The following is a 27,606-nucleotide window of genomic DNA, read 5'->3' on the forward strand; positions in this document are numbered from 1 at the left end:
GCAGAATTAGTTGCACTATTGTGGGCACTGTGGTGGGTGGAGGAGGTGGGCTTGGACAAGGCTATAGCCTACTATGTACAGATTCCTTATCTGCTTTGATGGCACTGGGTGGCGACAATGGTAGTAGAGCTAGGCCAGACATAGCTGGGGAGATTTTAATGATGATTTTTAAACTGGAGAGGCAAGGGTGTAGTGTGGGTTTTCTTTGGGTTCCAGCACATGTTGGGGTCAAGGGAAATGAGGAGGCAGACCGGGTAGCTAAGGCAAGTTTGAGCAGGGATAGTGTAGAGGTGCAGGTGCCACTGGGTAGTATGGAATGCTGCAGCAGCATCAATGAAAGACTGAATCATCTATGGCAACAAGAATGGGAAGCAAACAAAAGCGGTAGAAAGCTGTACAACATTCAACCTGCAGTACAGCTCGGAAATAAAGTGGCCACGCCTCGGACGGACGAAGTAAGAGTAACAAGACTAAGACTGGGACACTGCGGGCTAGCAAGTGGACTGATGCTAGTGGGGAAGCATATAGACGGCAACTGTGAACACTGTGGAGTCCTGGAATCTATACAACATGTACTAATTCACTGCCCACTCTACGCCAAGCAAAGGAGGGAATTATTCATAGAATTAGGCAAACTGGTAATGGAAATATTTTCCATCAGAACACTGCTAAGTGACGGGGTACATCAAAAGGAGAGATATAGGGAATTAATAAACTTCCTTAAATCCACAGGTCTATATCGCAAGATATAGCTCTTAGGTAACAAAGCTTCAATGGCGATACTATACCAGTGGGAGGCAGCAATGCACTAAAACAGTGCCGAGACTGCCGGAAAAAAGAAGAAGAAGAAGCAGCAGCAGCAGCAGCAGCAGCAGCTCCTGCTCCATTGTGCTTTCCACGGCTTGACGTTCGCAGATTGGCGACACACACCGTCCCTATCATGCAGTCACAGGTATGATTAAACTTCAAAGATTACTCATTATTTGCTTCTGAACAGATAACATACCCTACAAAATAGCTTAAATGCAACTTTAATATAACGTTAGCTGGCGTTAATTACGTTGTCATCACCTTTTGGTAATAACTCAGTTAACGTTTAGCCTGCTTTCAAGTCAACCTAGCAGACTGACACAGGTTCGGTTGTTTACTGTCATCTGCTACCGGAAGTTGCTGGTCAAATTAGATCCACCAAACATTGCTAGAAACAAACTAGCTTGTTTACTTGGTTGCGTTGTTTATCACGCAAATCGTTTTATTTTGTTTGTTTAAAGGACAAACGTCAGACTAACGTTCATAAACTGACTTGTGTTTTTTGGTGGTAAACAATACGGACTTGTGTATAGCTGGCTAGCTTCTTAGCTAGGAAATGAATAGGGCATTGTTCGCTGTTAGGCTTTTTGTGTCACTGAGACGTAGTGTGAGTTATTCTGCTGCGTGTTGTCAGGTGGTGACCAACCCTCAGGAAATTGCCAGGCTTTACAGAGAACTCAGTCTCTTCCCTTCTCTGAGCAGAGCAGATACGGGACCTGTCATCACCTCCCAGTATGGTGGCAAATACAGCAACATCTACACAGGTAGATTTAGTATGTGCCATCCTAAGATTTTCAGATGTGTGTATTTATGCTGATATTGATAGCATTTTGTTTACTTTTTTCTGCAGAATGGAGCCAGCGTGATCTGGAGAGGAATGAGAATGTCAAGTACTGCCGACAGTACATTGTCTTCCACGATGACAAGTCGGTGGTTTTCTCTGGTACCTCAGGAAACTGCACTGAGATTAAGGGAGAGTATGTAAACATGTTGTCATCTTGTGGCCTGTATCACGAAGTGAGTTCAACATAACCAGGATATCTTTTAGTTACTTTGCTTAACTAACCCTAATAATTGCGGTCGTGATAAGGTACCATGAAGCTGGTTATCAACTCAGTAACTCAACCCCTGGTTTCCCAATCCAGCCGTGAGCGTGTTCACATAAAAGAGAGCGGTGTTAGCAGCAGATGAGCAATCGCAGACATGAACAAGTCCACTGGCATCAGAGCGGCATATTTTACGAATGAAGAGAAAACTGTAACACTAGAGAAATACGAAATAGTCTAAGTAACACAGCTGCAGCTGACACATGCAGGGAGACAGAAAATAACAGACAGTGTGAATACCTTAATGAACGGGCGTAGTCCATAATAATGTGTTGATTTGATGTGTTCATATGAGCTGTATGAAAATATCAGCCTTATTCTTTCAGCTCGGCTGTGTGTCGGCCTTTCCACATTAAAAGACTCGGGCACTGAATAAGTGGTCATTCCACCTCACTTTAAAGAAATTCTCGTCACTTCTAAAATGAGAAAAAGTGTTCCAAACATTGTTCATTCTTCATAAAGCAATGAAACGAAAAATCCATTCATGCCATAAAATGTGCTCAAATAGAGTTTCTCCGCATCACCACAGCAAACATAAAGCAGCCTTTAAAACAGTCTGTGGGATTTCCTACAGATGGTTATGTCACTTTCCAAGAGAGCTGATTGGTCAGTAGGCGGTGTTTTTGTAGAGTTGATCTCTTATCTGGAACATAACCTGCTCCGGAGCAGGTTAGCTGTTCAGCATAAGTTACCATGGAGGTCTACCCCAGTAAGAAGTGAACTATCGTCGTGCTACTGAAAACCCAGAGTTAACCCCGAAGTTACCTTGATAAGCTCAAATCCTGCTTCGTGGTACAGGCCCCTGGACATTCTCATAGATCTAACCCTGAGCAAACTGAACAGTGTCTAATCAATATGTCTCTCCCATCAGGTTGCTAAGTAAGGACTCCCCTTCGGGTGAAATGAAGGCTGTTGTTAGAGAGTGCACAATCAAAGGAGAGGATAAGCAGTTTCTGGAGGTGTGTTCGTTTTTGTTGTTGTTGTTTTGTTTTTGACGCTTGAATGGTGCCTCTGGAATTGTCCACCTGTAGTCTGTGTTTAAACCTCTGTGCAACTTGAACCCAGTATCTTTGACTCCTCTCCCTTCCTGACCTCTTTGTGACCCTTCAGATCTGGAGTAAAAACATCAAAATGAAGAGCATCAACCTCACAGCCTTAAAGAAGCATGGCAAAGTCTATGACGTTGGTGAGTCACCTGCCCTTAAAATCAGTATTTCTTTTTGTTTACCAGTTTCTTTCAAACTTTGCCTTTACTTGTGCCAGTCCCAGGTGGTAACGACACTGTGTTTTGCACCCTTAGAGCAGTTTGGCTGCTTGGTTTGGTCCCACTCCGAGACCCACCTCTTGTATGTGGCAGAAAGAAAGAGACCTAAGGCAGAATCCTTCTTCCAGGTCTGTCAGCAAATTGTTTGATTTGAAGGTTAATCAGCACTGCTCTCTTTAGGTTGAAATGTTGATTCTCCCCAATGTCATTGCTAGGGTAGTGTTCATTTTTGTCCACAGCATATCAAAGAAGTAGATACATGGTTCAGTGATTGCTTTGTTTTACAGTGTTGGTACATGTTTCTAGCTATTCTGTGATATCCTGTAAGGAAATGTTTAAAAATAGATAAGAAAGCTTCAAACACATGCTTGATGATGCAAAACTACCTCGGCGTTGTACTGATGGCTTCAGGAGATTTACACTCTAAACACACTCACCAGACCGGATCAGATATATCTCATAGGTTGTTGCACACCGTTGAACAGACGCTTATCCTTATCCTTATACCTTGGGGTGGCTGTGGCTCAGGAGGTTCAATCCCCGGCCTCCCCGGGCTGCTTGTCGAAGAACCCTGAATTACCCCTGGTGGCTGTTCCAAATGTTCGTTTCTGTTTGAGCAGGCTCAGTGTATGAATGTGTGTGAATGCAGATGTAGTGTAAAAGCGCTTTGTGGTCAAAAAGACTAGAAAGGCGCTATACAAATACGGAGCATTCACACTGAGAGTATGTGATTTAGTGTTCATTCATCATTTACCATAGGTAGATAGGAGTAGTGTAATAAAAAGGTTAGAACACTGTTCTATTCTAATGTTTTCTCTTTCTCGTTTTCTGTTTGTAGACTGAGTCACCTGAGTCGTCTTCTGCTGGGGACGAGGAGGAGGCCATGAGAGTGGAGAAAAAGGAGACCGCAAAAGTGAATGCAATAAATGCTTTTGAAACACACATGATTTTTCACATTTCAGAGGTTTAATCCAACTTGTTATGTTATATTCTGCTTGAGCTGAAAGCTAGGGTAGAAACTAGCAAGAGACAGCAATATTTTGAAATTATCCAACTTAAAAATCCCACCCCCTCACATCAGGCCTCCAAAACCACTCCCCTAAAAAACATTTTTATGCCCAATGAGTGCACAGACAGAGTGCGCGCAGTTAGGTAGGCAGGGCGTGCTTTTTACAGTCCTGCAACAGATACTGAAATTTGTTTCATTTTTATGTCAGAACATGAATTGATTGCTCTCAGGACGTAAATAGAATTAAAAATATATATATATTACAGATATTCAATTGCCTAACCTAGCTTTAAGTTGTTTTTGCTTTTTCATCCCTGCAGGGGGAGCAGTTTGCCTTCTATGAGGACTGGGGAGAGGCACTTGTTGGCAAGAGCTGTCCAGTGCTTTGTGTTTTGGACATTGAGGGAGACAACGTCTCTGTGTTGGAAGGAGTGCCTGAAAATATCTCACCTGGGCAGGTTGGTACACCAGTTGTTTTTGTGCACTTCTGTGTAGTGTGCTCATACCCTCATACCCTCAGCTGTCGCTCTCTTCTTGTCTTTCCATTACCCTGTCTGCATAGGCATTTTGGGCTCCAGGTGACACAGGTGTGGTGTTTGTAGGCTGGTGGCATGAGCCTTTTAGACTTGGCCTCAAGTACTGCCCCAACAGAAGGTGATTACTGTTCACACTGATCAAACATAAGAATTAAAGCTGGCCTATCAAATAATCCCCCAGCAAGGCTAAGAGGCTAATTCTGCAAGTTATTCTTGCTTCCCTTTTCTCTGTCAGGTCTTCTTTGTTCTATGTGGATCTTACCGGTGGGAAATGTGGTAAGTGAATGCTTGTTTTCTGTTATTTAGATCTGCAGTGCCTTTTTTCATAAACACGATCTGTGAAAATTAAAGAATGCTGCTCAAATACACCAAGTCTTGTACAGTGTAATCACCTATGAGCTCTACATTATCAAATTGTCCTTGTTTAATTTTTGTGTTTAGCATTGTAGACTAAACATGACTAAATGTGTACGACAAGTTAGACTCCAGAAGTTAAACATAAGTGTGATCCTTGATTGATGATCACATCAGACAAAGTAGTCTGGTATAACTGGGTATGGCTAGACTTACTATTTACTACTTACTATACTATCTTATAGTTACTATTGCAGATGTTTATGTGTATTGTGTTTGTTGTGTCCCTCAGAGCAGCTGTCATCGGGCACAAGCGCAGTGTGCTCCCCCAGGCTGAGCCCAGACCAGTGTCGGATCGTTTACCTGGAATGTTCTGTCTATGGACCACACATGCAGTGCAGCAGGCTCTGTATGGTAAGCCAGGATGGAGCCTCCTCCTCTTCCACATAAGACACATTGGCTTTCCCTTCTTTACAACACTGCACTGTACTCACTCAAAAAAGAAGTAGGAATGGATGGTTTCCTCCTACAATGCACCATCTTGTGGTGATCTGTTCTGTAGATATACATTTGTTGGAGCAGACATATATTAAATACTAGTGTTGGGCAACGATTAAAAATTTCAATCGCATGGTTTTCTGCGATTAACCGCATAGTTACATGCACAATTGAATAATTAATTATAATTATTATAAAAAGTATATTGCGCACTTTTGATTTAAATGTACTGCTTTTTACACAAAAGTGCAATAACATGTGGTTTGCAAACACTTACCTGCAGTATTCCCTTTTACACAGTAGCAATAAAATATTTATTGTAAATCTCAACATAAACATTAATGTAATCAAATCAAAAATCAAACCAAAGCTATTTGCCACTGCCATGACATTACCTTTTATAGCTTGTTAAAATGGGTTAAAGTCCAGAGCTACGATCATATAACTTTTCTGAGTTCTGGTTTCTGAGCAACAGGTTAACATATATAAATCTGTTTTCTTGTTCTCGGCTATCAGCAGAAACATTTTTCTTTTATCAGGGAGCAGCATAAACAGTCTATGTTCAGTAGCAAGTGTCCCTGTTAGAGTGAGGTGAAGTGGTCGCCTCACGCACAACCCCAGCGCGCTGCTGAATTGTCTTGAACTTTTTGTACAAATCATTGGAAGAGAGACTGATCCTCACTGTTTGTGAGTTTCCAGAATCTATTACTGTTTACTAAATAGGACATCAACAGGAGGGAATTCATATTGCAGAGCATCCCCACAAAACTAGATGTAGGCCTATCAGGTATTTATGTAGCCTATAATTGTAACTTAAGTTAAATAGTCTACAGCTGTGTAGTGCACTGAAGCACTAAGAGCGCCTGCTATTTTCTCGCAGAGCACTTGTTTCCCTTTCTGATCACTGTGTGTCTTCAGAGCCAATGAGCAACGGACTTTCATAATAATAATAATAATAATAATAATAATAATAAATAAGGTGCAATAAAATAATTGCCATTAATTAATTAGTGCATTAACGTGTTAACATGCCCAGCCCTTTTAAATACATTCCTTTTTAACATGCTTTCCTCTGTCGTTGCGTATTTTATTTCTAGTATGACTGGTATACTAAGAAGACCTCAGTGGTGGTGGATGTTGTGAAGCGTCCTGGAGAAGGTATGGAATATTTGGTGGTCACACGAAAGCACTTTTTTCCCCAGACTATATGTCAAACTAAATTGTTTTTGTGTGGCTTTGCAGATAGCTTTACTGGAATCTACAGCTCTCAGTTGTCACCGCAGTGCTGGTCAGCTGATAGTCAACGTGTAATTGTTGCCTGTCCTCAGCGCAGCCGCAAGGTACAGTTGACTCCCGGGAAATGCTTGTTATTATGAAAAAAAAAATTGGACAATAAGGCTTGCTATTTTTTTCTGATAAATTTACATTTTGCTCATAATAAAAGTGTTAAGACTAAGAATATTGTGATTATCTTTACCTGAGAAAAGTTTTTGTATCTCTTGTAGGACCTTTTGATGGTGGATATAAGCACAGGAAGCATCACCTCTCTGACTTCAAGTGAGTCAATAGACACATTAGGGATGAAACAACAATGGTAAAATTCCCAACGGTTAGTATTACCGTACACATTTTAATTACCATGATAACCGGGTACGGTTAACCACACTGTTATAATCTCACGGCAAAGCAGGCGCGCATGCGCAGAATGCAACATGGGTTTGTTTGGGTCAATGGGAAACTCGATTGAAGAAAATGACCTTATAGTGAACGCAGAGTGAGTTAACGTCTAGCTAGTTTGTCTCTCTGACTTGCTAACAGCGTGTAAACTGAAGCTCTCGTTGTTATGTTGCTGTGTGCGTCTTGTGTCGGCAGAGTCTATTCGTCCACTGCACATGATAACACAGTATGCAGTTCAGTCAACCAACTAGCATATCTACAAACGCTACAGACTCCTCTGTTTTTATGTCAGTTTTTGGGCTCATTGTAGTTACGATCACTGTCTTCTAAAGACTCATTTGTTTTCATGTAATTGTCCACGGGGTCATTGTATTACCTATATAATATAAAATATAAAGTCTTGATAATGCACACTGATGATTTTCATATGTTTACAAAATGTATTTGCTGTTATTTTATTTTTTATGCAAACAAAATGGCAATTGTATTTGTAGTTTTCAATAGAAAACTTGTTGAAATGGTTTCAGTGTGTATATCAGTACATTTTAATCTCTTTCGGCACATTTTTACAATACCGTGATAATACTGATAACCGTGATAATTTTGGTCACTATAATCGTGATATGAAATTTTCATACCGTTTCATCCTTAAAACACATTTATCATCCTTGGCGTTACTCGCATTCAAGTCTAGACAGTCTTTTTTACTGCTGTTTGGTGTTGACAAACTCTTATAGCTATCAGCCTTCTGAGATCGCTTGAACGTGCTTATTTCAACCTGTGTCTGAAGATGTTCTTTGTTTGTCTGTAGAGTCTGATGTTGGTAACTGGTGTCTGCTGAACATAGAGAGAGATCTGATGGTGGTCAGCTGCTCCTCTCCTAACTGCCCTCCAAGTCTGGTAGGATCAGCGTCTTCATGAAGAGTAGTCTTATTCGCAATTTGAAATATAGTATGTACTAAGTATAATATTTAGGATTGGATGGCTTTGATATGTCATTTGTTGTACTGTCATTTCCATGTCCAGAGGGTGGGCTTCCTTCCGCCCAGGGATTCTCAGGAGGAAGTGGTCTGGGTTACTTTAGAAGAGTCTCAGATGTTGCCAGATATTGATTGGCAGATCTTGACTTTCACCCCTCCACCAGAGCAAGACAACAAACAATACCGTAAGTTCGTTTTAGTAGTATCTACACAGGAGTCTTCGGAGTTTGACCTTTTCCCCGTGGTCTGAAAGGATGCAGTTAGTTTTGTCCACTCTCCATTTTGTTTCACATACACGAATGGTACCACATACACTGTAGTACAAAGTCATCACAAACTACACCCTAAAAATAATCAGTAAGTTAAATCACCATCTTTCTGACATAGTCAACAAAAAATGAGTATTATAAGGTCTCAAAGATAAGGTTTATTGCAAAGTTATCAAATTGGATTACATTTGTATGTATGTATATGTGTTGTATGTATGTATGTATGTATGTATATCTATCTAAGAGATATATAGATAGATATAGAGATAGATAGATATCGATAGATATCGAGAGAGAGAGAGAGAGCGCGCAACACATCAATTTTCTCACGCAGGGAAAAACAAATGTATAACAGATAATGTCGACTCGCAGGAAGAATCATCTCCGCCCAGCTGATGCAACACAGGCGTACGCCGTGATAGTAATCAAATTAATCAGCTCTCGTTCTGTGAGTCGCTACCAGCTTCTGACCTTGGTATAGTATTGCAATATTAACATTCAATTTTATTTTATAGCACCAAATCACAACAACAGTTATCTCACAGCACTTTTCATAAAAGTGCAGGTCTAGACTGTAATCTCTGATATTACTTACAGAAACTCAACAATTCCCACCAAGAGCAAGCCCTAGGCGACAGAGGCAAGGAAAAACTTCCTTTAAAGAGGCAAAAATCATCCTAACATGCAGTCCCAAACGGTTCTGTCATTACACTGCATTATATTGTTATTGTTAGATCTTTTGAATTGTCACATGCCACCTGAATTTTGTGTTTCCCTTTACATAAATAAAAACATTTCCACCATAAATTAGTGCAGAGATATTATATATAATTTAAGATTTCTTAAAAATAGTGTTAAAATCTCGTCTTGATCTTGTGAACCCACTATCATATCTCGTCTCGTCTTGTGAGCTAAGTGTCTTGTCACACCTCTAACATATAGTGAATAGCCACACAATTTAATACCCACCGGGTTTAACAGTTTTGTCAACAGATATGTTTTTCAAAGTGCATGTTAGTACACATCAATAATACAAGAGGTAGTATAAGCAATTATAATTATAAGATTGCAGACAGTTGTGTTTAGAGGAGAAGGAGTAAGAGTTTACAGAAGAAGCTCCTGAGGTTTGGTTTATGTCCGAAAACTTATATATAATAATAATAATAATAATAATTGTGTTTATGGAGGCTTGAGCAGATTTGGCAGTCTATGGGACACGTATGTAAGCTCATGTAATCTTAATTAGACTGACTTATTTTTCTATATTTCAGCTGGCCTTGATTTTGATGCTTTGCTGATCAAACCAAAGGAGGTTAAGGACGGAGTGAAGCTGCCTCTTATTGTCAGTCCACATGGTTGGTTACTCTCATAATGGTTCTCAAGTGTACAAACAATGAATAGTAAGGTGGTGTTACACAATAGTTCATTTTTATACAGCATTGACTTAATGTAGTATGTAAAAAGCAACACTGAAATTAGAAATGTTCTATATTGATACACAATATGCATATAACAAGAAATAAGAAATGTGTCATTAATCCATGCTGAGTTTATTTATAGGATCGAGTCAAAAGCTTCTTCTACACCTAAGATTGGCATTGCCAACAACAGTGGTTGCTATGACAATAGTGCCCTTGGCAGATTTTTTTTTATCACATTCTGAAAATCAACAGTCTTTAATAACAGTCCTTAGATGTTTTCACATATTTTGATTTTACGTGCAGTATTAATTGTAGCATTTACGCCTCACAAGACTGAGCATATTTATGACAGATAGCTTTTTGTACAAACTGTCAGTCTGTATTTGACATGACTTGTTTCTTTCTCTCAGGGGGTCCTCACTCAGTGATTGTTGCTGACTGGCTTCTGTCTTCGTCTGTGCTTTGCAGGATGGGCTTTGCTATATTACTGGGTACGTTCATATATTTATTTGTGTGACACCTGCTCAGATGTTGATCACCCATTTATAAGATATGGATTCGATGCATAAAAAGGGAACGAGCAAGGATATTTTGCTGCAAGGTCGGTTACTTTGCTAGGCTCTCAGAATAGAAACACTTATTACACATGTCCTTAGCCACTTCAAGACACATTACATATACACTGAACAACATATAAATGCAACAATTTTGTTTTTGCCCCCATTCATCATGAGCTGAACTCAAAGATCCAAGACTTTCTCTATGTACACAAAAGGCCTATTTCTTTCAAATATTGTTTAAAAATCTGTGTTAGTGAGCACTTCACCATCGACCTCACCGGTGTGGCATATCAAGATGCTGATCAGACAGCATGGGTATTGCACAGGTGTGCCCTAGGCTGGCCACAATAAAAGGCCACTTGAAAATGTGCAGTTTCACTGTATTGGGGGGGGGGGTCCGGAAACCAGTCAGTATCTGGTGTGACCACGCAGTGCAACACATCTCCTTCGCATAGAGTTGATCATGTTGTTGATTGTGGCCTGTGGAATGTTGGTGCAATCCACTTCAATGGCTGTGCAAAGTTGCAGTCAGGTTGAGACCCCGATGAGAACGACGAGCATGCAGATGAGCTTCCCTGAGACAGTTCCTGACAGTTTGTGAAGAAATTCTTTGCTTATGCAAACTGATTGTAGCAGCAGCTGTCCGGGTGGCTGGACTCAGATGATCTTGGAGGTGAGGATGCTGGATGTGGAGTTCCTGGGCTGGTGTGGTAACACGTGATGTGTGGTTGTGAGGCCGGTTGGATTAATCTCCTGGATAGCTCAGTGGTTAATGCCACTGACTTTGGTACAGGTGATCGTGGGTTTGATTCCTGATCAGGGCGGGGGTATCCAGGTGGACCCTTAGGCAAGGTCCTTTATGCTATCAGCCTAATTCTGTTAAGGATCACAGAAAGGACTCGTGAGCGGAAGTAGGCAGGACTTTATTTAAAGAGCTCAGAGATGGCAAAGGAGTTCGGGGGGCTGGCGGAGAGTTTCCAGTCTCGGGGGGGGGGGGGGGCCGATCGCACGGTGTCAGGACTGGCAGGCAGTGAGCAACGGACTGGTGATCCAGAGTACAGGCAGGCTGGCAGCGACTCCGCACCAGGGTGGAACTGTGGCAGACAGGAAACAAGAGGTTAGGCAAAGTCACAAAAGGTATTTAGGCAAACTAGGAAATAGGCCGGAGCGATATACCACTGTGGGTAAACGGACAAACTGGCGACGAGTGGAGACTGAACCAGAGCTTAAGACTGCAGGCGTTGATGAGTCCCAGGTGCAGAGTGCTGCAGGTGGAGAGAGGCCGGGCTCAGACACACCCAATCACACACAGATATGGGACAAGACACACATGACTGACAGAAACAACAGGGGCAGGGAAACTGAGAACAAGAGGAGAAGAGGGGAGAGAGACCAACCCACGACAAATTCAGGCATGAGTGAAACCACAAATACAAGAGCCATACTGGCTTGGACGTCGCCCGGGTTAACAAGGTCTTCGTCAGGTGCTAGGGAACCAGGGCAACCTGATGACAAATGGGCTACTGGAACAAGACATTCATGGACTAGAGCGGAAAATATGGATCTGATGCAATGCTACTGTACAAGAATATATGCAGAGACTATGGGATATATGGATGCTTTGAAACCCATCATCAACGCTGACAAAGAAACAGCTCCTAGCTCAGTGTTCTAACATCTGCAAATGGCAGCTATTACTTAACAGCAGCAGGTCTACTTACTTACTACTTAAAACGTAAAAAAACTCTTTTCTCTTATATACTTCAGTTTCTTTTGTTTGTTTGTTTAATTTGGGGAAGTTTGAGCTCAATGTATCCAGAGCCTGCTCTGGGTTGAAAAAAAAGCCTGATTGGTTCATTGTTCTCAACCAGGTTTTTTTCAGTTGGTTCAGGCTTTGAACTGGTAACCTTTTGGCCTCACTTTGATCATTTTGAGATTACTGTCAGCTGTCAGTTTTAACCGTATAATAATACATCATAATATCCATCACTGATAAATACATGGTAATGTGTGTTTTGTTTGCTTTCCCCTCCTCTTTTCTCAGTGAACTATCGTGGTTCTATCGGGTACGGCCAGGACAGTATCCTCTCACTACCTGGCAATGTTGGCACCCAAGATGTCAAAGATGTTCAAGTAAGAATAAATCAAATAGCCTTGACAGAGTAATAAATGCTGTTTATCAAGTTTTACTGCTTTATGGCGGTATACTATATGTGTTGATTTTATATGGTTTCTATATTTAGTTGAGGTTAATTGCTATAGTTTCTGTTTAAGTAATGGCTCATAACAGCAGTGGTTTATTGAATTTCCTTTGTCCTTTTTAGCTCCACCAACTTCTGATATTCTACCACATGGCTTTGTTGCTTCTCCACCACAAATGTTTCAAATTTTTCCATGTTTTTCTTCCCAATAGTTTGCGGTTGAAAGTGTTCTGAAAGGCGGCGAGTTCGACATGCAGAAGGTGGCCATTTCTGGGGGCTCCCACGGTGGTTTCCTGGCCTGTCATCTGATTGGCCAGTACCCAGGGTTCTACAAGGCCTGTGTGGCTCGCAACCCCGTCATCAATTTGGCATCTATGATCGGCAGCACAGACATCCCAGACTGGTATGTCTTGGTGTGCACATTCATGTTCATTATTGAACACAAAAGATGTCATAGCTATTCATGATACATATATTTTTCCTGTTGATGTTTTTATTGCAGGTGCATGGTTGAGGCTGGCTATGACTACAGTACAGACTGTCTACCTGACCCTGCTGTTTGGGAACAAATGCTGAACAAGTCCCCCATTAAACACGTTTCACAGGTAAGAGTATTTCGGTTATGTCTTTTGACTGTGTGCATGTGACTTCATTTCGCAATGCAGTAACCTAAGATGATCTCTGTAGGTACAGACACCAGTCTTGCTTACCTTAGGGGAAGATGACAAGCGTGTACCTAACAAGCAAGGAATTGAATATTACAGAGCTCTAAAAGCAAAGAAGGTCCCAGTCCGGTAAGCAGCTTGTCTTCAGTAACATGTTTTATTGGCTATGTCAGATATGTATTTTACAACAGGGCTTTAATTTTTTGTTTATTCACTAATGCTCCGATGTGTGTTTTGTAGGTTGCTGTGGTACCCAGGGAACAATCACTCACTCTCCAAGGTGGATGCTGAGTCTGATGGCTTTATGAACATCGCTCTGTGGATGATTCAACACTTGTGTCAGTGATGTGTGTGGCAAATAATCCAAGAAATACATGGTAGTCTGCAAATGCTGTGGTTGCCCCCAGGAAACACTACACTACAGCGTGTAAGGGATGTCCCGCCACTGTTTCCAGGACAGCGCGAGGTCCAATCCAAAGCCAAAGTGCTCTCCAATCAGAACACACTTTGTATAACTGTATTTGTAATCTATCTGTGGCTATGTTGATTGCCAAAAATACCTCCATAATTGTTTTAACTCAGCACTTGAATAAAATCAGTTTTGATTCATCATAAAAACACATTTTATTGATTAGTTTTTTTTCTTCTGCAGTCTGTACATACACACAGAAAATAAAGGGCTTTTCAGTGTGTTAGTTGTGTTTAAGGTTATATTAACAAAGGAAATTAGTTTCATAATCAGCCTTTTTCTCACTTTTACTTTTTTTGCTCACTATTACTGTTTGTTTTTTCGTACTACAGTGCACTTAATAAACTATTGTGAAAATACTACCTGTGTGGAATGGATCTTTGGAGACATGGCCTTTTGTTCAGATTTCAAAGGGATTTTTGAAGCAGGTGTAAAGTGGTAGATTACTTCTGAATACTTTTATTTAGTAAATTAAACAAGTCATCTAACTTTGTTCAGCAATGTAAAAAAAAAAAAAAAAAAGAACAACTTAATAAAAAGTGGGTGGCATAAAGGAAAATACTTTTGTATAACCTTTTTTTTTTTTTTTTAATTTATTTTAGGTGATTTCTGCATCTGATGTGCCTCGTAAATTTGACAGGTTCACACCAGCCTTGTTTAGTCCGGTTGAACCGAAAGCTGGAGCGTTTACCCCACCTTGGTACGGTTCGTTTAGGTGGGTCTGAACGCCGGACTCAAACTCTTGGTCCGTTGTCAAGTATACTCCAGAGCTGTTTATATCTGGTGTGAACACCATTTGAACCAATAACGGAAAGCAAAAAAACAACATTTTCTCATCTTGTTTTGATGAAACTGTCCGCTAGCAGTCTGGGCTCACGAGGAAGTGACATGCTTCCTGAATATCTATGTTAGAGATAAAAGTTTCTCAATCACTAGAGAAGGTGCGTACGAACACTAAGGTCTTATAAATATTCGGCGATAAAGTTAATTCATTCCAGCGACATCTTCAGCAGTGTCTGAAAGTTAAAAACTGCGGCAACAGTTCATCATAGTACTGCAGGTTTTTTTTTTTTTTTTTTTACCCGTTTACAGAAACAATCGAACGCCATTTCAATCAGATGGCTATTGCTGTAGGCTACAATTTCTTTCAATGTCGTTTGAGTTTTGCCCTTGTGAAAGGAAACGTCATCCTCCTCGCGCATCAGTTCTATTCAGGAACAGGGCCTTCAGGTGTCGGTCATGTGATTTGCATAAGGCTTCTATATATATTTGACTACATGCTTCCACTTCTGCATAAATTGATCTAGTTTCTTGCAACAGCAGATACTTTTAGATTCCCCTTTGAATCTTGCCTCTCTCCACCTGGAATATAGATTACTGGCTCCCGATGCAAATTTTAAGATACATGCCGTAACCGTTATGGTAAGTGAGATAACATTTTATTCTGACATCAAAAATTTACAAAATTTCACTCTTAAGAAAATGACCTACCTATTCTGTTGTTACATTATAGGTAGGGGAGACCGGTATGGTTGTAACATGGGAAGAGTTGTAAAAACACAAATTCCACCAATTAGAGATAAGATAGGAGTTATGAGATCATTTCAGTATTTACCTACTTCCTCCCTGATAGGACATGGTGGTTATCAAGTCTGGAAGCAGGCACGTTCAGAATAGAGAAAAAAAATGATTTTCATTTATTATTTATTTATTTTAGTATCTATACTATTGCAGATAAAATAGTTTGATTAATATTAGATTTTAAGATTAGATTTTAGTTTCTTAGAGGCAACATGTGATGCATTTTTTCCTTTCTAATTTCAAACCACTATGCTTATACAGCTAGCTAAACAATGGCTGGCAGGGGTGGGGTGGGTTGTAACACTTCTTGAAAAAGTGCCCATTCCCTGTACATACAACTAGGGACGCTTGATTTTAATATTGTACAGAGAAGGCCTACCCCTTGCAGTCTGGGCCCACCAAGCCTGCACTCCAGGGTTACCAGCATTCATTTGTCAGCTGTCTCTGTGACCAGTACTTCCCATTCATGTACATTCATGTTGTGTACATATTGGCGTAAGTTAGCCTATGTATCGGCACTCGATCTTTTCCATACTCCGTCTCAGCCTGTGGAGAGGGAAGCATACAGGTGTTATGCCGAGTTTTGCCTGCCTGCCGAGAATTGCATGCACCTCCAAATACTGCTTTTAAACGCTATAATATTCTTTGTGGGGTCAATCAATGGTGATAAATGAAGTATATATTTTATGAACGTTTAGAGTATTTAATATTTTAATACACTTAGTAGAAGTATCATTCCTTGACATTCAGTACCTAAATATATGTGGTGATAACCGCGTTTGATCAATGAGCACAGCAAAGTGTCTGAAAAGGACCTAAAGAGGTGGATGCATAATTCGGCAGATTAAATTTTGTAGGCTCCCTGCTGTGATTTGCATCCACCTCTTTTCTCAGCATTAATGACCGTTATCACCCGCGAGGTGCATGCAATTCTGGCAGGCAGGCAGAATTCGGCACAACACCGGGAGCTTGTGAGAAGTGCGGGTGTGCAAGAAAAAATCCCGGTATGCCAAAGAGTAAAATACATAAGTGCCGGTACTTCGTATCGATGAGTACTGGCCCACTTCAAGCACTGACTGTGACTCTGATTAAGAATATACACACATTGACACACACTTCTTTTTTGTTAGACCTAAGGATGTACAAAGATGTTCTTTAATTAAGTACATTGTAGTAGTATTTATTAAGTATAACTTAAGTAAGTTTATTCTATAGGCTAGATAAATTTACATACACATACATGTGCGTGAGTCATCACACTAAGTCTGTAGTCTACCTGTTTTTGAAGCATATCATACAGTGTGGCATCTATTTTTCCTTCTTGTCTCTTATTGTTGCAACTTACCCCAGTTTGTTACAACCTACCCCGGTAGTGGGGTAAGTTGTAACAAGGGAACACAATGCATTTGACATCAATTCACGAGGTCTGTAATATTCTTGTAGAGGATAGAATTGGTGCCATTTGTAGTGAACAAATGTGGGTACTTTGAATAAAGTTTGAGAACTCTAGCTACAAAATTCAGCGAGTTATAGTTGCTGAAGCAAAAACTGTTACAACCATACCCAGTCTTCCTTACAGAAAGAAGCTTGAAAAAGCTACAGTTATTAAAAATCATATACAAGTTAATTTATATGCTCAGAATACATCTTCTGAACCATCAACAACAAACAACTGAAATTAAGTTTCTTTTTTTTCAGGCTCTGCTGAAAACTATCCTCATCCTTTGTCAGCTTCTTCCATTTGTGAGGACCATAAACACCATCTTCTTCCCATGTGACACTGACGTGAATACCACCACAGTAGACTGCCATGACAGACCACTCACGCATGTCTCCTTCATCAAGTCTACCACTGTTGTGTCACTCAATTTAAGTCGGACTAAAATACAGCAAGTGTGGCAGCAAGCTTTATCAGGTGTCCCAAACCTTCACACCCTGTCAATAATAGGAAATTGTCAACCAGGTCGGCTGAGAAATTTGGAAAACAGCTCATGCAAGATGTGGATCCACTATTATGCCTTCAAGAGCCTACTGAAGCTTAAGCTTTTGTATCTCTCAGGAAATAGCCTCACCTCTATACCGTGGTTACCTGAAAGCCTGAGGGTCCTTGATTTACAGAATAATTGCATCCTCCACATTATCCATCCGTTAAAAACTCCTCATCTTGAAGAGCTCTTCCTCACCAGGAACTGCTTTTATGCAAACCCTTGCAACCAGTCTTTTTACATCAGCGAGGAGGTTTTCAGAGAGCTCCCTAAACTCAAAAACCTTACCTTAGGGTATAATAATTTAACATCCATCCCTAAAGGATTGCCACCCTCACTGGAGAGTCTGGATTTAAGAGAGAATACAATCACAGAGGTCTTAGAAGGAGCATTTGCCAACCTTACTGTCCTCAAGTATTTGAATTTGGAGTGGAATTGCCAGCGTTGTGACCATGCAGCCAGACCCTGCTTTCCATGCCCACATAATCTCCCCCTACGCCTAAAACCAAACTCATTCTATGCTGAGAACAGCTCCATCACCTTCCTTAGCTTGCGGGGAAACTCTCTGAAAACATTTCCAGAGGGACTTTTCCAACCTTTGAGGAATTTGAAGGGATTGGACCTCTCGGACAACCTCCTGGCATATGCGATACGTAATGGCACCTTCTTTGCAGAGCTGAAGGGCCTCACTTGGATTAGCCTTATCTATAACTATGAACCACTGAAGACATTTAAGGAGCTGATCCTCTCCCCACACATTGCCAACATATCTGGTCTACAATATCTTCTTCTGAGTGGTAACTTTTTCCACATGGTTTCAGAAGACAGCCTTGGTGTTCTGTCCAAACTTCAAAGCCTAAAGAAACTAGAACTGAGATTGAACTTCATCGATACTTGTAATTTACAACCTCTGAAAATGTTACCATCTCTCATCGATATTGACCTCTCCCAAAACATGCTTAATTTTCTTCAATTCTGCTTGGCTCCGTCGTCAGAGATTGTGGCACAGGGAAGCTTTCAGAACCAGAACTTGTATGTACCTCATTTTCGTGACCCACCCCTTATTCTAATAGATCGAGTCACATCTGGAAGTGACGTCTGGGAATCCAGCCAGTCAAACAGACTGGAAATGTTTGAGGACAATGTGTCACAATTTCCATCACTGTGGGACTTTAAAAAACAGTGCTGCCAACAGAAACTGACATTTGACCTGTCTCAAAATGACATTGTGTCTCTTAACAAAGAGGTGTTTGTAGGCTTGGAAAATGCTGTTTGTTTAGACCTTTCCTTCAATTACATGAGCCAGGCATTGAAGCGTGGGATGTTTGAAAGCATGAAAAATTTAGTTTTTCTTAATTTATCGTACAATAGACTTGATCTTTATTATGAAGCCACTTTCAGTGAGCTTAAAACTACTCTGAAGGTATTGGACATTAGTAGCAATGACTTTCACTTCAAGATGAGGGGCATGGGCCACCGTTTAGAGTTCCTTCAAAATCTGACTAACTTGGAAGTCTTAAGTCTGGCAAACAATGGCATTGAGAGGCGAGTAGATCAAAGGCTGGTCAGCAGCTCTTTGAAGTACCTCTACTTCCATGGAAACCGCCTGGACATTATGTGGGAGTCAGAAAACAACAGGTACACTAATTTTTTCCAAAACCTGACAAACCTCAGCTACCTGGACATCTCTAACAATGAACTGAAGTCAATCTCTCCAGAAGTGCTGTGTAACCTCCCAGGAAGCATGAAGGCCCTCCGCATCAGCGACAATCTGCTAAACTATTTCCCATGGCTGAACATCTCAGCACTCACCAACTTACGTCACCTGGACCTCAGTCAAAACTTCCTGTCTTATTTGCCTCCTGAAGTCATAGAATTTGGAGCAATGTTTTCTCTCCTGGACCTCAGTCACAACCGCCTTAGTGTTATTCCAGAGAATTTCTTCAGTAAGGCGAAGTCATTGCAATATCTGTACCTCAGCCACAATCAGATCAAAGAGTTGAACCATCAGCTTCTCCCTGCCCCCTTTAAAAATGGTAGTGTCCTTCAGAAACTCACACTGCATGCCAACCCGTTTAAATGTGACTGTGATACATCTTGGTTTGCGGACTTCTTGCGTACCACTCCGGTACAGATTCCTTACCTCACCTCCCATATACACTGTGAATACCCAGAGTCCCAACAGGGTGTGAGTATACTGTCGATGGACCAGCGTTCCTGCCAGGACATATATGGTAGCTTAGCCTGCCTCGTTTGTTCCTTCTTGGCTGTGACGTTCACTGTCCTGCCCATACTGAAGCATCTCTATGGCTGGGATCTGTGGTATTGCTTACAGGTACTCTGGGCAGGACATAAGGGCTACTCCCAGCTGGCTGGAAATGATTCACATTATCACTACGATGCTTTTGTAGTGTTTGACACCAGAAACCAGGCTGTGAGGGATTGGGTCTACAATGAGTTAACTGTCAATCTGGAGAACTCAGGTCATAGGAGGTTTTGTCTCTGTTTAGAGGAGAGGGACTGGATACCTGGACTTTCATGTATAGAAAATCTACATAATGCTGTCAATAACAGTGGGAAGACAGTGTTTGTGCTGTCCAGTGGTTCTACTGGCAGTGAGACAGTGAATGGTGTGATCCGGCAGGCTTTCTTCATGGTTCAGCAGCGGCTTCTGGATGAGAAGGTTTGTAAAATGAACCTTTTATTTTCCTGTGCATTTGGCGGGTGTTCATACTACACACTTCATTAACTCTGATATTATCCAAATAAGGTGGATGCAGCTGTGCTGGTTCTGTTGGATGAGATGTTTCCCAAGCTGAAGTACCTTCAGCTGAGGAAAAGACTGTGCAGAAAGTCTGTGTTGTCCTGGCCAAAAAACCCAAGGGCTCAACCCCTCTTCTGGAACAGAGTGAGAATGGCGTTGTCGTCAGATAACCTCAACTTCTACGACAACAACATGAGTGAAAGTTTTGTTTGACTACCTTTTAAAGGCTGCAAAAGAGCACCTGAAAAAGGCCTTTAAGAATTTTGCCATCTTCCTATGACCTAATTTTGACAAACCTACAAACCTGTGTATATATATAATATACATAACTTTATTTTTTAAAATAAAAATGATACAGCTCTTCCTTGTAAATATTTTACTTTTCAAGATTGTATTCCGCTGTTTTATCATATGTATATTACAGACCATTCAAATTTGATGTGGATTCTTTACATGTAAATTTGTTCTTATTTTCTTTTTGGTGAGTTAATCCATCAGTGTCATACAATTGTATTCAGAGAGCTTGGGCTGGGTTGGGACATGCTGCTATTGTGGGCTGCAAAGTTAATTGAGATACTGTATATTGACATTGGAATATAAAAATAAACTTGACTTGATTTCACTTTGAGTAGCTTTAGTATTACAAGGGAGTAATGTAGTCTGCCTGTATATCAAAACACCCCCACCCTTAAAATTTCACTTCTCTTTTTGGGAGGACATGAAACTGAGGATTATTTCTTACAGGTGCAGATGATGAATAACTTCACCTGCTGTTAAACAGTTTCATAAGTTTAAGAGGGATACAGGCTTGCACCAATTTGCTAATAGCATGCTTCACTGCAGGCTGCTGACCAGAAGAGGAGAGTGAAAGATAAGAAAGCAAAACAAATTCATAGGCTACAACTACACCTGCTGCGTGGGCTGTGCAGTTTTTTTATGTATTTTAGCCTGTAGGCTGGGACCCCAATGTATTTTCTGTGAGTGAAACTAATGTCACAAAAGTAGCTATATTCCGGGTGAGTTATACTGAGTGAATGAACAGTGAACTGAACAGCTGCAGCAGCTGAGTAAACTTCTCAAATAGCAATGGAGGGCCCTGCCCCAGGTCTGCAGTTTTTATTTGTGTATTTGAAAGCAGTTGTGATCCTTTATCCACTCATGTGGTGTACTTTTAGATTAGTTCTGGTGTCTCTAAATCTAATATAATAAACAAAGTCAACTCACTTCCATGGGATTAAATTACTGATGCATGTCAGGGTATTTGCTGTCTGGTCTGTTTGAAAAATAGAATGCAATTCAATTTTTTTTTACTTGACATTACATCCGATATGATTATTGTCAATTTTGAGACTTCGCCAGTGCCGAGCCCCAAATGACGCTCATGAAGGTGTATGAAGAAAAGAAACGCTCCAATTATTGCCATGTTCGTGCTGCTGACCCACCACACCGCGTAGGTCGCGCACGCGCCAGCTTGGGAGAGCGCGCCCACGAGGACCCGGTGGCAGGACAGGTCAACGGGAGAGCTGAGCCGATGAGATCATGGAGCCTGCGCCGAGGTCGGACAGGGTACGGCTGGGACTTCACGGTGATGGAGAGGTGCCTGTCCGGTAAGCTCGAGCACACGTAGGCGTGCACACCTGGGTTTTTGTGGCATCATTTTTTTTTAAACAAATGAAACTGTGCTTTCAGTTTGTGCGGCAGATTAATCATTATGTAAGGTACTAGCTCGAACTCGTGTAACGTTAGCCGTGTGCATATGAGCAAGAAACTAATCCTTCATACCGTGGTCGTAGTAGAGTTATTCGGGGCGTCTGGGTCCAGGCTGCGCAGTCACATGCACAACGGCCGTTTTACTCGTGCCACACATGAAATATTGTGCAGTCTGCTTCATAGTTTGTACGTTGGGTTGGCGGCTTGTTGAGCAGTAGGAGAGAAGGGGCACGTATGGACCAATATTAGCACACAAATGAACGAGTTATGCTAGTGCAGTTTGGGTGTTGACTCCAGACTCCGCTTCGCGGCAACAGCTGGCTGCCAACTCACAAGTAAGTGCAGAGGTTTCAGGTCAGTAGGAAGTGAGGCGTTTCCTAGCTGTGGCATTTTATTATTGAATTTTTATGAGTCCTTTCTGTCTTTGTCAGTTATTTCGTCCTGTCAGTGTTGTTTGACAAGGAGCTATACAGCTGCGTAAACTTGGCGCGTGCCCGTAGAAACTGACCAGTTCACTTATGATACCTCCATCTTAATGCAAATTATATCTTATATCATTACACAAAGCTTCAATAGCTGCAAGCTAACGTGTTTCCTTGTTTGAAAGGGGTTTTTTTAATACACAGTTATCTTAGGGATTTTATTTTAATCACTGTCATTGAATTCTCACGGTCAATTTGGATGTAAATGCTCAATTGATGCACCAAAATTATTCTCGGAATTGATGTTTCCACTCCTGGCACATAAGGCTAAATTTATTGCCTCAAACAATGATGGATAGGGGATTGACAGCTATTTCATGACTGACAAGCAGACTTAACCAATCTCTCAATTGCATCCTGTGCAGTGACTCCCAGCACCCAATCCTCTTGGATTAGAGGAGGGATTATGATTTGGATTTGCTTCTGCTTTGCAAACAGTCCCCAATATCAGGTCCATCATGGACTGGGTTGTGCTTATTTTGATTTGCTGGGGATATATTGTTATTTGAATATATGTGCAGCCTTTTGCCTCAAGGACAACAAATGAATTAAACAAAATTATACAAATATTGTCTATGATATAGGCATAGTATTATTTTATCCTAATATGGGCACAGTCGTATCATGCTGTAATGTTTAAGTTTGATTCAGCCTAAATTCCAAGTGCCTGAAGCCAAACGTATTGTGTATGTCTTCAGCCCTGATAAAGTCTGATGATGAGCTTTGCAAGTGCCTTCCAATTCCCTGTGCAGTCTGCCATAACCATAGCATAGAAAGTACATGGGCCATAGCCATTTACACTGTTTTGTCCCTATTTCCTTCAGACCTGAGCAGGTATCAGAGGCTTTATGATGTCAGATTGAGTGCTGTCCATGGTACTGAAATGGTCAAGCTGGTCCCTCTCCTTGTTTTTACCCCCATCTACTGTGGTAACTGTGCTTTGCAAGGGGCTCTATACGTTATGAGTTCATATATCTGTACATAATCTATATTCTGGTGGTTAAACAGGCATTGTTTCCCATCCTCCCATCATTCTCACAACCACAAATATAGAAAAGAGGATTACAGAGTGTTGTAGAAATAGTAAGAGAATCCTTGGTCCCCCAACCTGGCACCTGTAGACCCACAGTCTATCTTATTGTCCATCATCCATGCCTTGCCCACTCCTGATTAGCTGAGGCAGATTTCAGTTTTCAGTTGATCAAGAGCTAATGCTTTTCAGCTCTTGATTGGCCACACCTGAGCATGGAACGAAGGAACAAATGATACTGTAAACTAAATGTCTGTCTGTAACTGGTTCCCTGGATTAGTCTACATTTACATTTATTCATTTAGCTTAGGCTTTTATCCAAAGCGACTTACAATTGCTATATATGTCAAAGATCGCACGCCTCTAGAGTGACTAGGGGTTAAACCCAGATCTCTCACACAAAAGGCACTGTCTTATCCACTGCGACATCACCACCCCATAATAATAAGGTTTTAATTATTTAGTTTTACCTTGAGCCATGTTCATAGTTAGTGAACAGAAAATTGACATTGATCAGATTTGTAGTCTTGCCTACTCGTTCTTGTTCTTAATCAGATAGTTCCTGATTTAAATGATCATTATTCTGTGAATTTTGGACAGATTTAATTTTTTAGGCAAGGTTATTTTTGTGTCTGTTTAGACAGCATTTCAGTAATTTATATTGATCAAAGCAAAGTAAAAAAAAGTATTTTTGATATCAGATACTTATATTGGCAATAGTATTATAAATTTGATAACCAGATTTATGAACCATGTAGTGAATTGATTCTGCTTTTGTTATTTATTTTAAATATGACTGGTCTTTCTCTGAATATTTGCCCCTGTTTTACCTGTCTAGAATCCACCATGTCCTGCACTGTAGCTGAAACCACAAGACCTCTGACCTGTGTGTCTGGGAGCCTTCTAGCCAACATTCACTGCCACTTTCTTCTAATAGGATTAAATAAGACTCAGCCTCAAGCCCTAAACAATCAGGGATGGACAGGTGAAAACTGAGAGGCTGAGGGGTGGCCTGGCCTTTATTCTAAACCTCATTATTCATTCTGGTTCCGTAAAGGGACATGAAAATATAACAGTTTCCTCTTGGAAGTCCACTTTTGCCATATAAAAAATGCCTTTAAACATTAGAGCCAAGCCCTCGCAGAGCAAGCTCTCTGCTGGCCCAAAGAGTAGTGGGCACACTGATGGCAGCACATCTCATTCACGCTTTTCCAGATCCCCCAAACAGGGGAAAGGCAAACAGGCTGTAAGTTCAGCACCAGGCTCCCGCTCGGGGCTAGAACCAGGCTCTGTGTCAGGGGGTGGGCCTGCCCCAGCATCTAAATTGACTGGAAGTCAAGGGTCAGTGTCGAGGCCAGGTTCGAAGATCAAACCTGGCTCAGCAGCAGACAAAGGAGTGAGTCGTGGTTCAGCAACAGCTCCAGGGGGTAAAACCCTGTCTATGGAGAACATCCAGTCTTTGAGTGCTGCCTATGCCACTTCAGGCACCATGTATCCCACTGAGCAAGATTCCTTGGAACCCTCTGGTGGGTACCCTAAAGGCACCATGACGCTGGGCAGGAGCACCAGCCGCTCCTCCTACACTAACCGGACAACAGCCATGGGCAGCAGCCCAAACATCACCTCCTATGGGCTTCATCACCCGTCAGACCCCTATGGAGACCAGACCTTGCATACTGCAGGGACTTCCAGTCTGCGGCGGCAGTCTGGAAGACATCCACAGGCACTGGATCCGTTTGCACGGGAACAGGTTTCCACGTTTGATCTCCAGGCTCAGCTGAGGGAGCTCCAGAGGGACAATGACAACCTGAGGAGGGAACTGGACGGAGGGAGGGACGGAAGGACAGGACCTGGCACAAACAATGTCAACTTCTGGGGCCCGGAGGTGAAAAGAGAGAAGGGGGTTAGGCTGGAGGAAGGAGTGAGAACCTCTGTGCTGAAGGACCAGTACAGGACTAACCAAGAGGTGCAGGTGAGAAAGACGAATTAAAGAGTTTGTTTTCAAAAATAAATTTTTTCCCCAAAAATTCTGCAAAATGTGGTAAAAATTCCATTTTGAAACAAAACTCTTTGATTTGTCCGCTCACTCATCACATCCAGACTTTTTGTGTTGACCCGCCATCTCTTCTTCACATCATACCTCTCACATCATAGCTTTTGTTCCTGTCTTCAAGGTTGCATAGAAAGGCGTCTGTGCAGTTCATTTGTAAAGATGTTTGCCAGGCTCAGTGCTGTCTGTGTTTCCATGGGAACGTGCCCTAGTGGCAGCCATTCAAAGTGTTAGCCAGATTCTATAAAAACTCACAGCTACTCCTGAAGGGCCAGTGACCAGTCTGTCCTGTGCCACCTCTCCCTGGAGTCTGGTCCACTTAGTCTGAGGCACTATCCATCTGTCTGCCTCACTGCATAGCTACCCTGTTCTTTTGTTGTCTATGTTTCTTCTGTTTCCTATCTTGCTCTGTTTCTCCACTTCTCTGCGCAGCATTTTACCTCCTCATCTGTCTGTGTTACTCTGGAGGAAGATTTTTTTTCACCCCGCTGAGAGAATCTTTCGCACTTTACATCTTGTATAATTTCTGTTGAATCTCTTACTTGCTCTCTCTATGCTCTTCCTCTCTCTCATGCAAGCATGCAAAAACTTTAATCATATCTGTACTCTCCTTTCTGACTCCTCCCTCTTGTAACCAAGGAGCCACCTCTGCATTTGTATTTATAGCTTTTTCATCTCACATTGTCATACAGTGTGAGGACACTGTGACACACACATGCCCACGCACACACTTTCATACAACATTACAGAAATTTTAAATTTAATGCATAATAACTTGTTGTTTGTACAGGCCAATAACAATTGGCTGTACAGCTTTAACGAGTTTTGGTTAATACATGTTTTCATTTACCACTCATCATTATCTTCTTTAAGAAAAAGCCACATGCACTCACATACAGGTACACAAAGAGATCCACACACTACTTTTACCTCCCACAAAACTGCCAGATTTCAGAAATGTTTATAGACAATAAGTGTGTTTAAATGGAGCAGGACAGTCAATGTTACCAGTCTATGTGTACCTGCAGGCTTGTCCTGACTTGGCCTGTCTATGATAGATGTATGTGTCACTGTTCTGCTTTTTCAGGTGACAGACCCGTACAACTAGTGTATTACTTTTCTTCAGTTCTACTTTACCTCCATCCCTTTCTTCTTTTATCTTCGTTTATCTACTGAAATCACTTACAGTACTTTATCTGTACCCTTATGTACCTTATGAGAGCCCTTATTCACCCTTATGAGAATGAAAGCAGTGTTGTAGAGAATATGAGAATGTTGGTATTTTATACTCAAATATAATAGGCTGCTACTAGAAGCAGAATTAGTTTTTATTAATCACAATTGAAAACTGGCACCGTAGAATCCATTTAAAAATCGTGAGGAACAGCTGCAACAGAAAAGCCACCATTAGACAAATATGAAGAAAATATGTTGTGCACACGTCGTCCTGCCCCCCCAAAAGTCATCTGAATAACAATGTATGCTGATTTATCAGTTTTTCCACATGCTGAATTAGACTGTCCTTGATCACTCCCATTTAACAGCATATTAATTCACACCATCTTCAATGTTTCTAGCATGATTAATAAGAGTTCCTACTGAAAATCAATCTGCCATACACCCACTATTGATGTGTCCTATTTCAGTCGAAATTGTCATTCAATTCTGTTGTTGCTGTAACCAAGTAGGACATTTTGCTTTACCTTAGCTTGTACATCTTGCTAGCAAAACACATTATACAGCATTATATTACTCCTTCTCTTACTTTCTTTTTGTCTCTGTCTTTCTCTCCCTCCCTTACTGACACACACACATAAGGCTAGTTCAGCTCCAGCTGATAATGATCGCAACTTTGTCAGCAATATTGATCTCTCATTAAATTGTCACCAACCCCCTTTTTGTTGCTTAACTTTAGGCGTATCTTTCTCTCACAGTGTTTACAGCCCTATCATATATACAATCAGATAAAAGCCCAGATTGTTTCAATTGATTGTTTATTTTGAAAAAAAGCTATACCTCATGCAGAAGATGTTCTTCTAACTCTTATCTGCTGTCCCCGCACTCTCCCTTATCACCTCTATCCCCCATCACATTTCTCCTCTTTTTTTCCCCTCTGTATGTCCCTTGTTTTTTGCCCCCACTTTTGGAAGAGTTCAGTCTGACAAGAGAACTTTGGAATTAGCAT

General features: G+C 41.2%; 3 protein-coding genes and 1 long non-coding RNA gene across 14 annotated transcripts in view; 3 read left to right on the forward strand and 1 right to left on the reverse strand.

Annotated features, from left to right (window-relative positions):
* Positions 1-790: 790 nt before the first annotated feature.
* apeh (acylaminoacyl-peptide hydrolase) lies at positions 791-14,178 on the forward strand. 2 transcript variants are annotated; one of them, XM_046055685.1, is made up of 23 exons: positions 791-952; positions 1,445-1,574; positions 1,661-1,787; positions 2,788-2,875; positions 3,027-3,102; positions 3,217-3,308; positions 4,019-4,093; positions 4,510-4,647; positions 4,752-4,843; positions 4,961-5,001; positions 5,372-5,493; positions 6,675-6,735; positions 6,820-6,917; positions 7,083-7,134; positions 8,066-8,154; positions 8,281-8,419; positions 9,775-9,858; positions 10,335-10,415; positions 12,529-12,617; positions 12,898-13,088; positions 13,188-13,290; positions 13,373-13,479; positions 13,591-14,178. In XM_046055685.1, exons 1-23 carry the CDS (start codon positions 941-943, stop codon positions 13,694-13,696), a joined length of 2,193 nt encoding a protein of 730 aa, XP_045911641.1. In that variant the 5' UTR covers positions 791-940; the 3' UTR covers positions 13,697-14,178. The 2 variants fall into 2 exon arrangements, with proteins under 2 accessions (XP_045911641.1, XP_045911640.1); XM_046055684.1 differs by lacking the exon at positions 791-952 and having other exon boundaries at positions 1,194-1,574.
* Positions 11,393-25,962, reverse strand: LOC123974784. Of its 2 annotated transcripts, none has more exons than XR_006825923.1 (2): positions 25,512-25,962; positions 11,393-11,578 (listed from the first exon to the last, which is right to left on the reverse strand). It is a non-coding gene; the product is annotated as an uncharacterized LOC123974784 (long non-coding RNA). The 2 variants fall into 2 exon arrangements; XR_006825924.1 differs by lacking the exon at positions 25,512-25,962 and adding an exon at positions 25,040-25,353.
* Positions 15,108-20,901, forward strand: tlr9 (toll-like receptor 9). Its single transcript, XM_046055683.1, has 3 exons — positions 15,108-15,241; positions 17,099-20,068; positions 20,156-20,901. Exons 1-3 carry the CDS (start codon positions 15,239-15,241, stop codon positions 20,360-20,362), a joined length of 3,180 nt encoding a protein of 1,059 aa, XP_045911639.1. The 5' UTR covers positions 15,108-15,238; the 3' UTR covers positions 20,363-20,901.
* Positions 21,672-27,606, forward strand: part of LOC123974780 (ERC protein 2) — a 166,059-nt gene continuing 160,124 nt past the window's right edge. For 8 of the 9 annotated variants that reach the window (XM_046055673.1, XM_046055679.1, XM_046055678.1 and 5 more), the window contains exons 1-2: positions 21,672-21,756; positions 24,210-25,343. In XM_046055673.1, the coding sequence (XP_045911629.1) occupies positions 24,483-25,343 (861 nt within the window). In that variant the 5' untranslated portion in view covers positions 21,672-21,756; positions 24,210-24,482. The remainder of the gene's footprint in view (positions 21,757-24,209; positions 25,344-27,606) is intronic. The other variant, XM_046055676.1, reaches the window with a different exon arrangement.

This window comes from Micropterus dolomieu, linkage group LG08 (genome assembly GCF_021292245.1).
Source record: "Micropterus dolomieu isolate WLL.071019.BEF.003 ecotype Adirondacks linkage group LG08, ASM2129224v1, whole genome shotgun sequence".
NCBI classification, from domain to species: Eukaryota; Metazoa; Chordata; class Actinopteri; order Centrarchiformes; family Centrarchidae; genus Micropterus; species Micropterus dolomieu.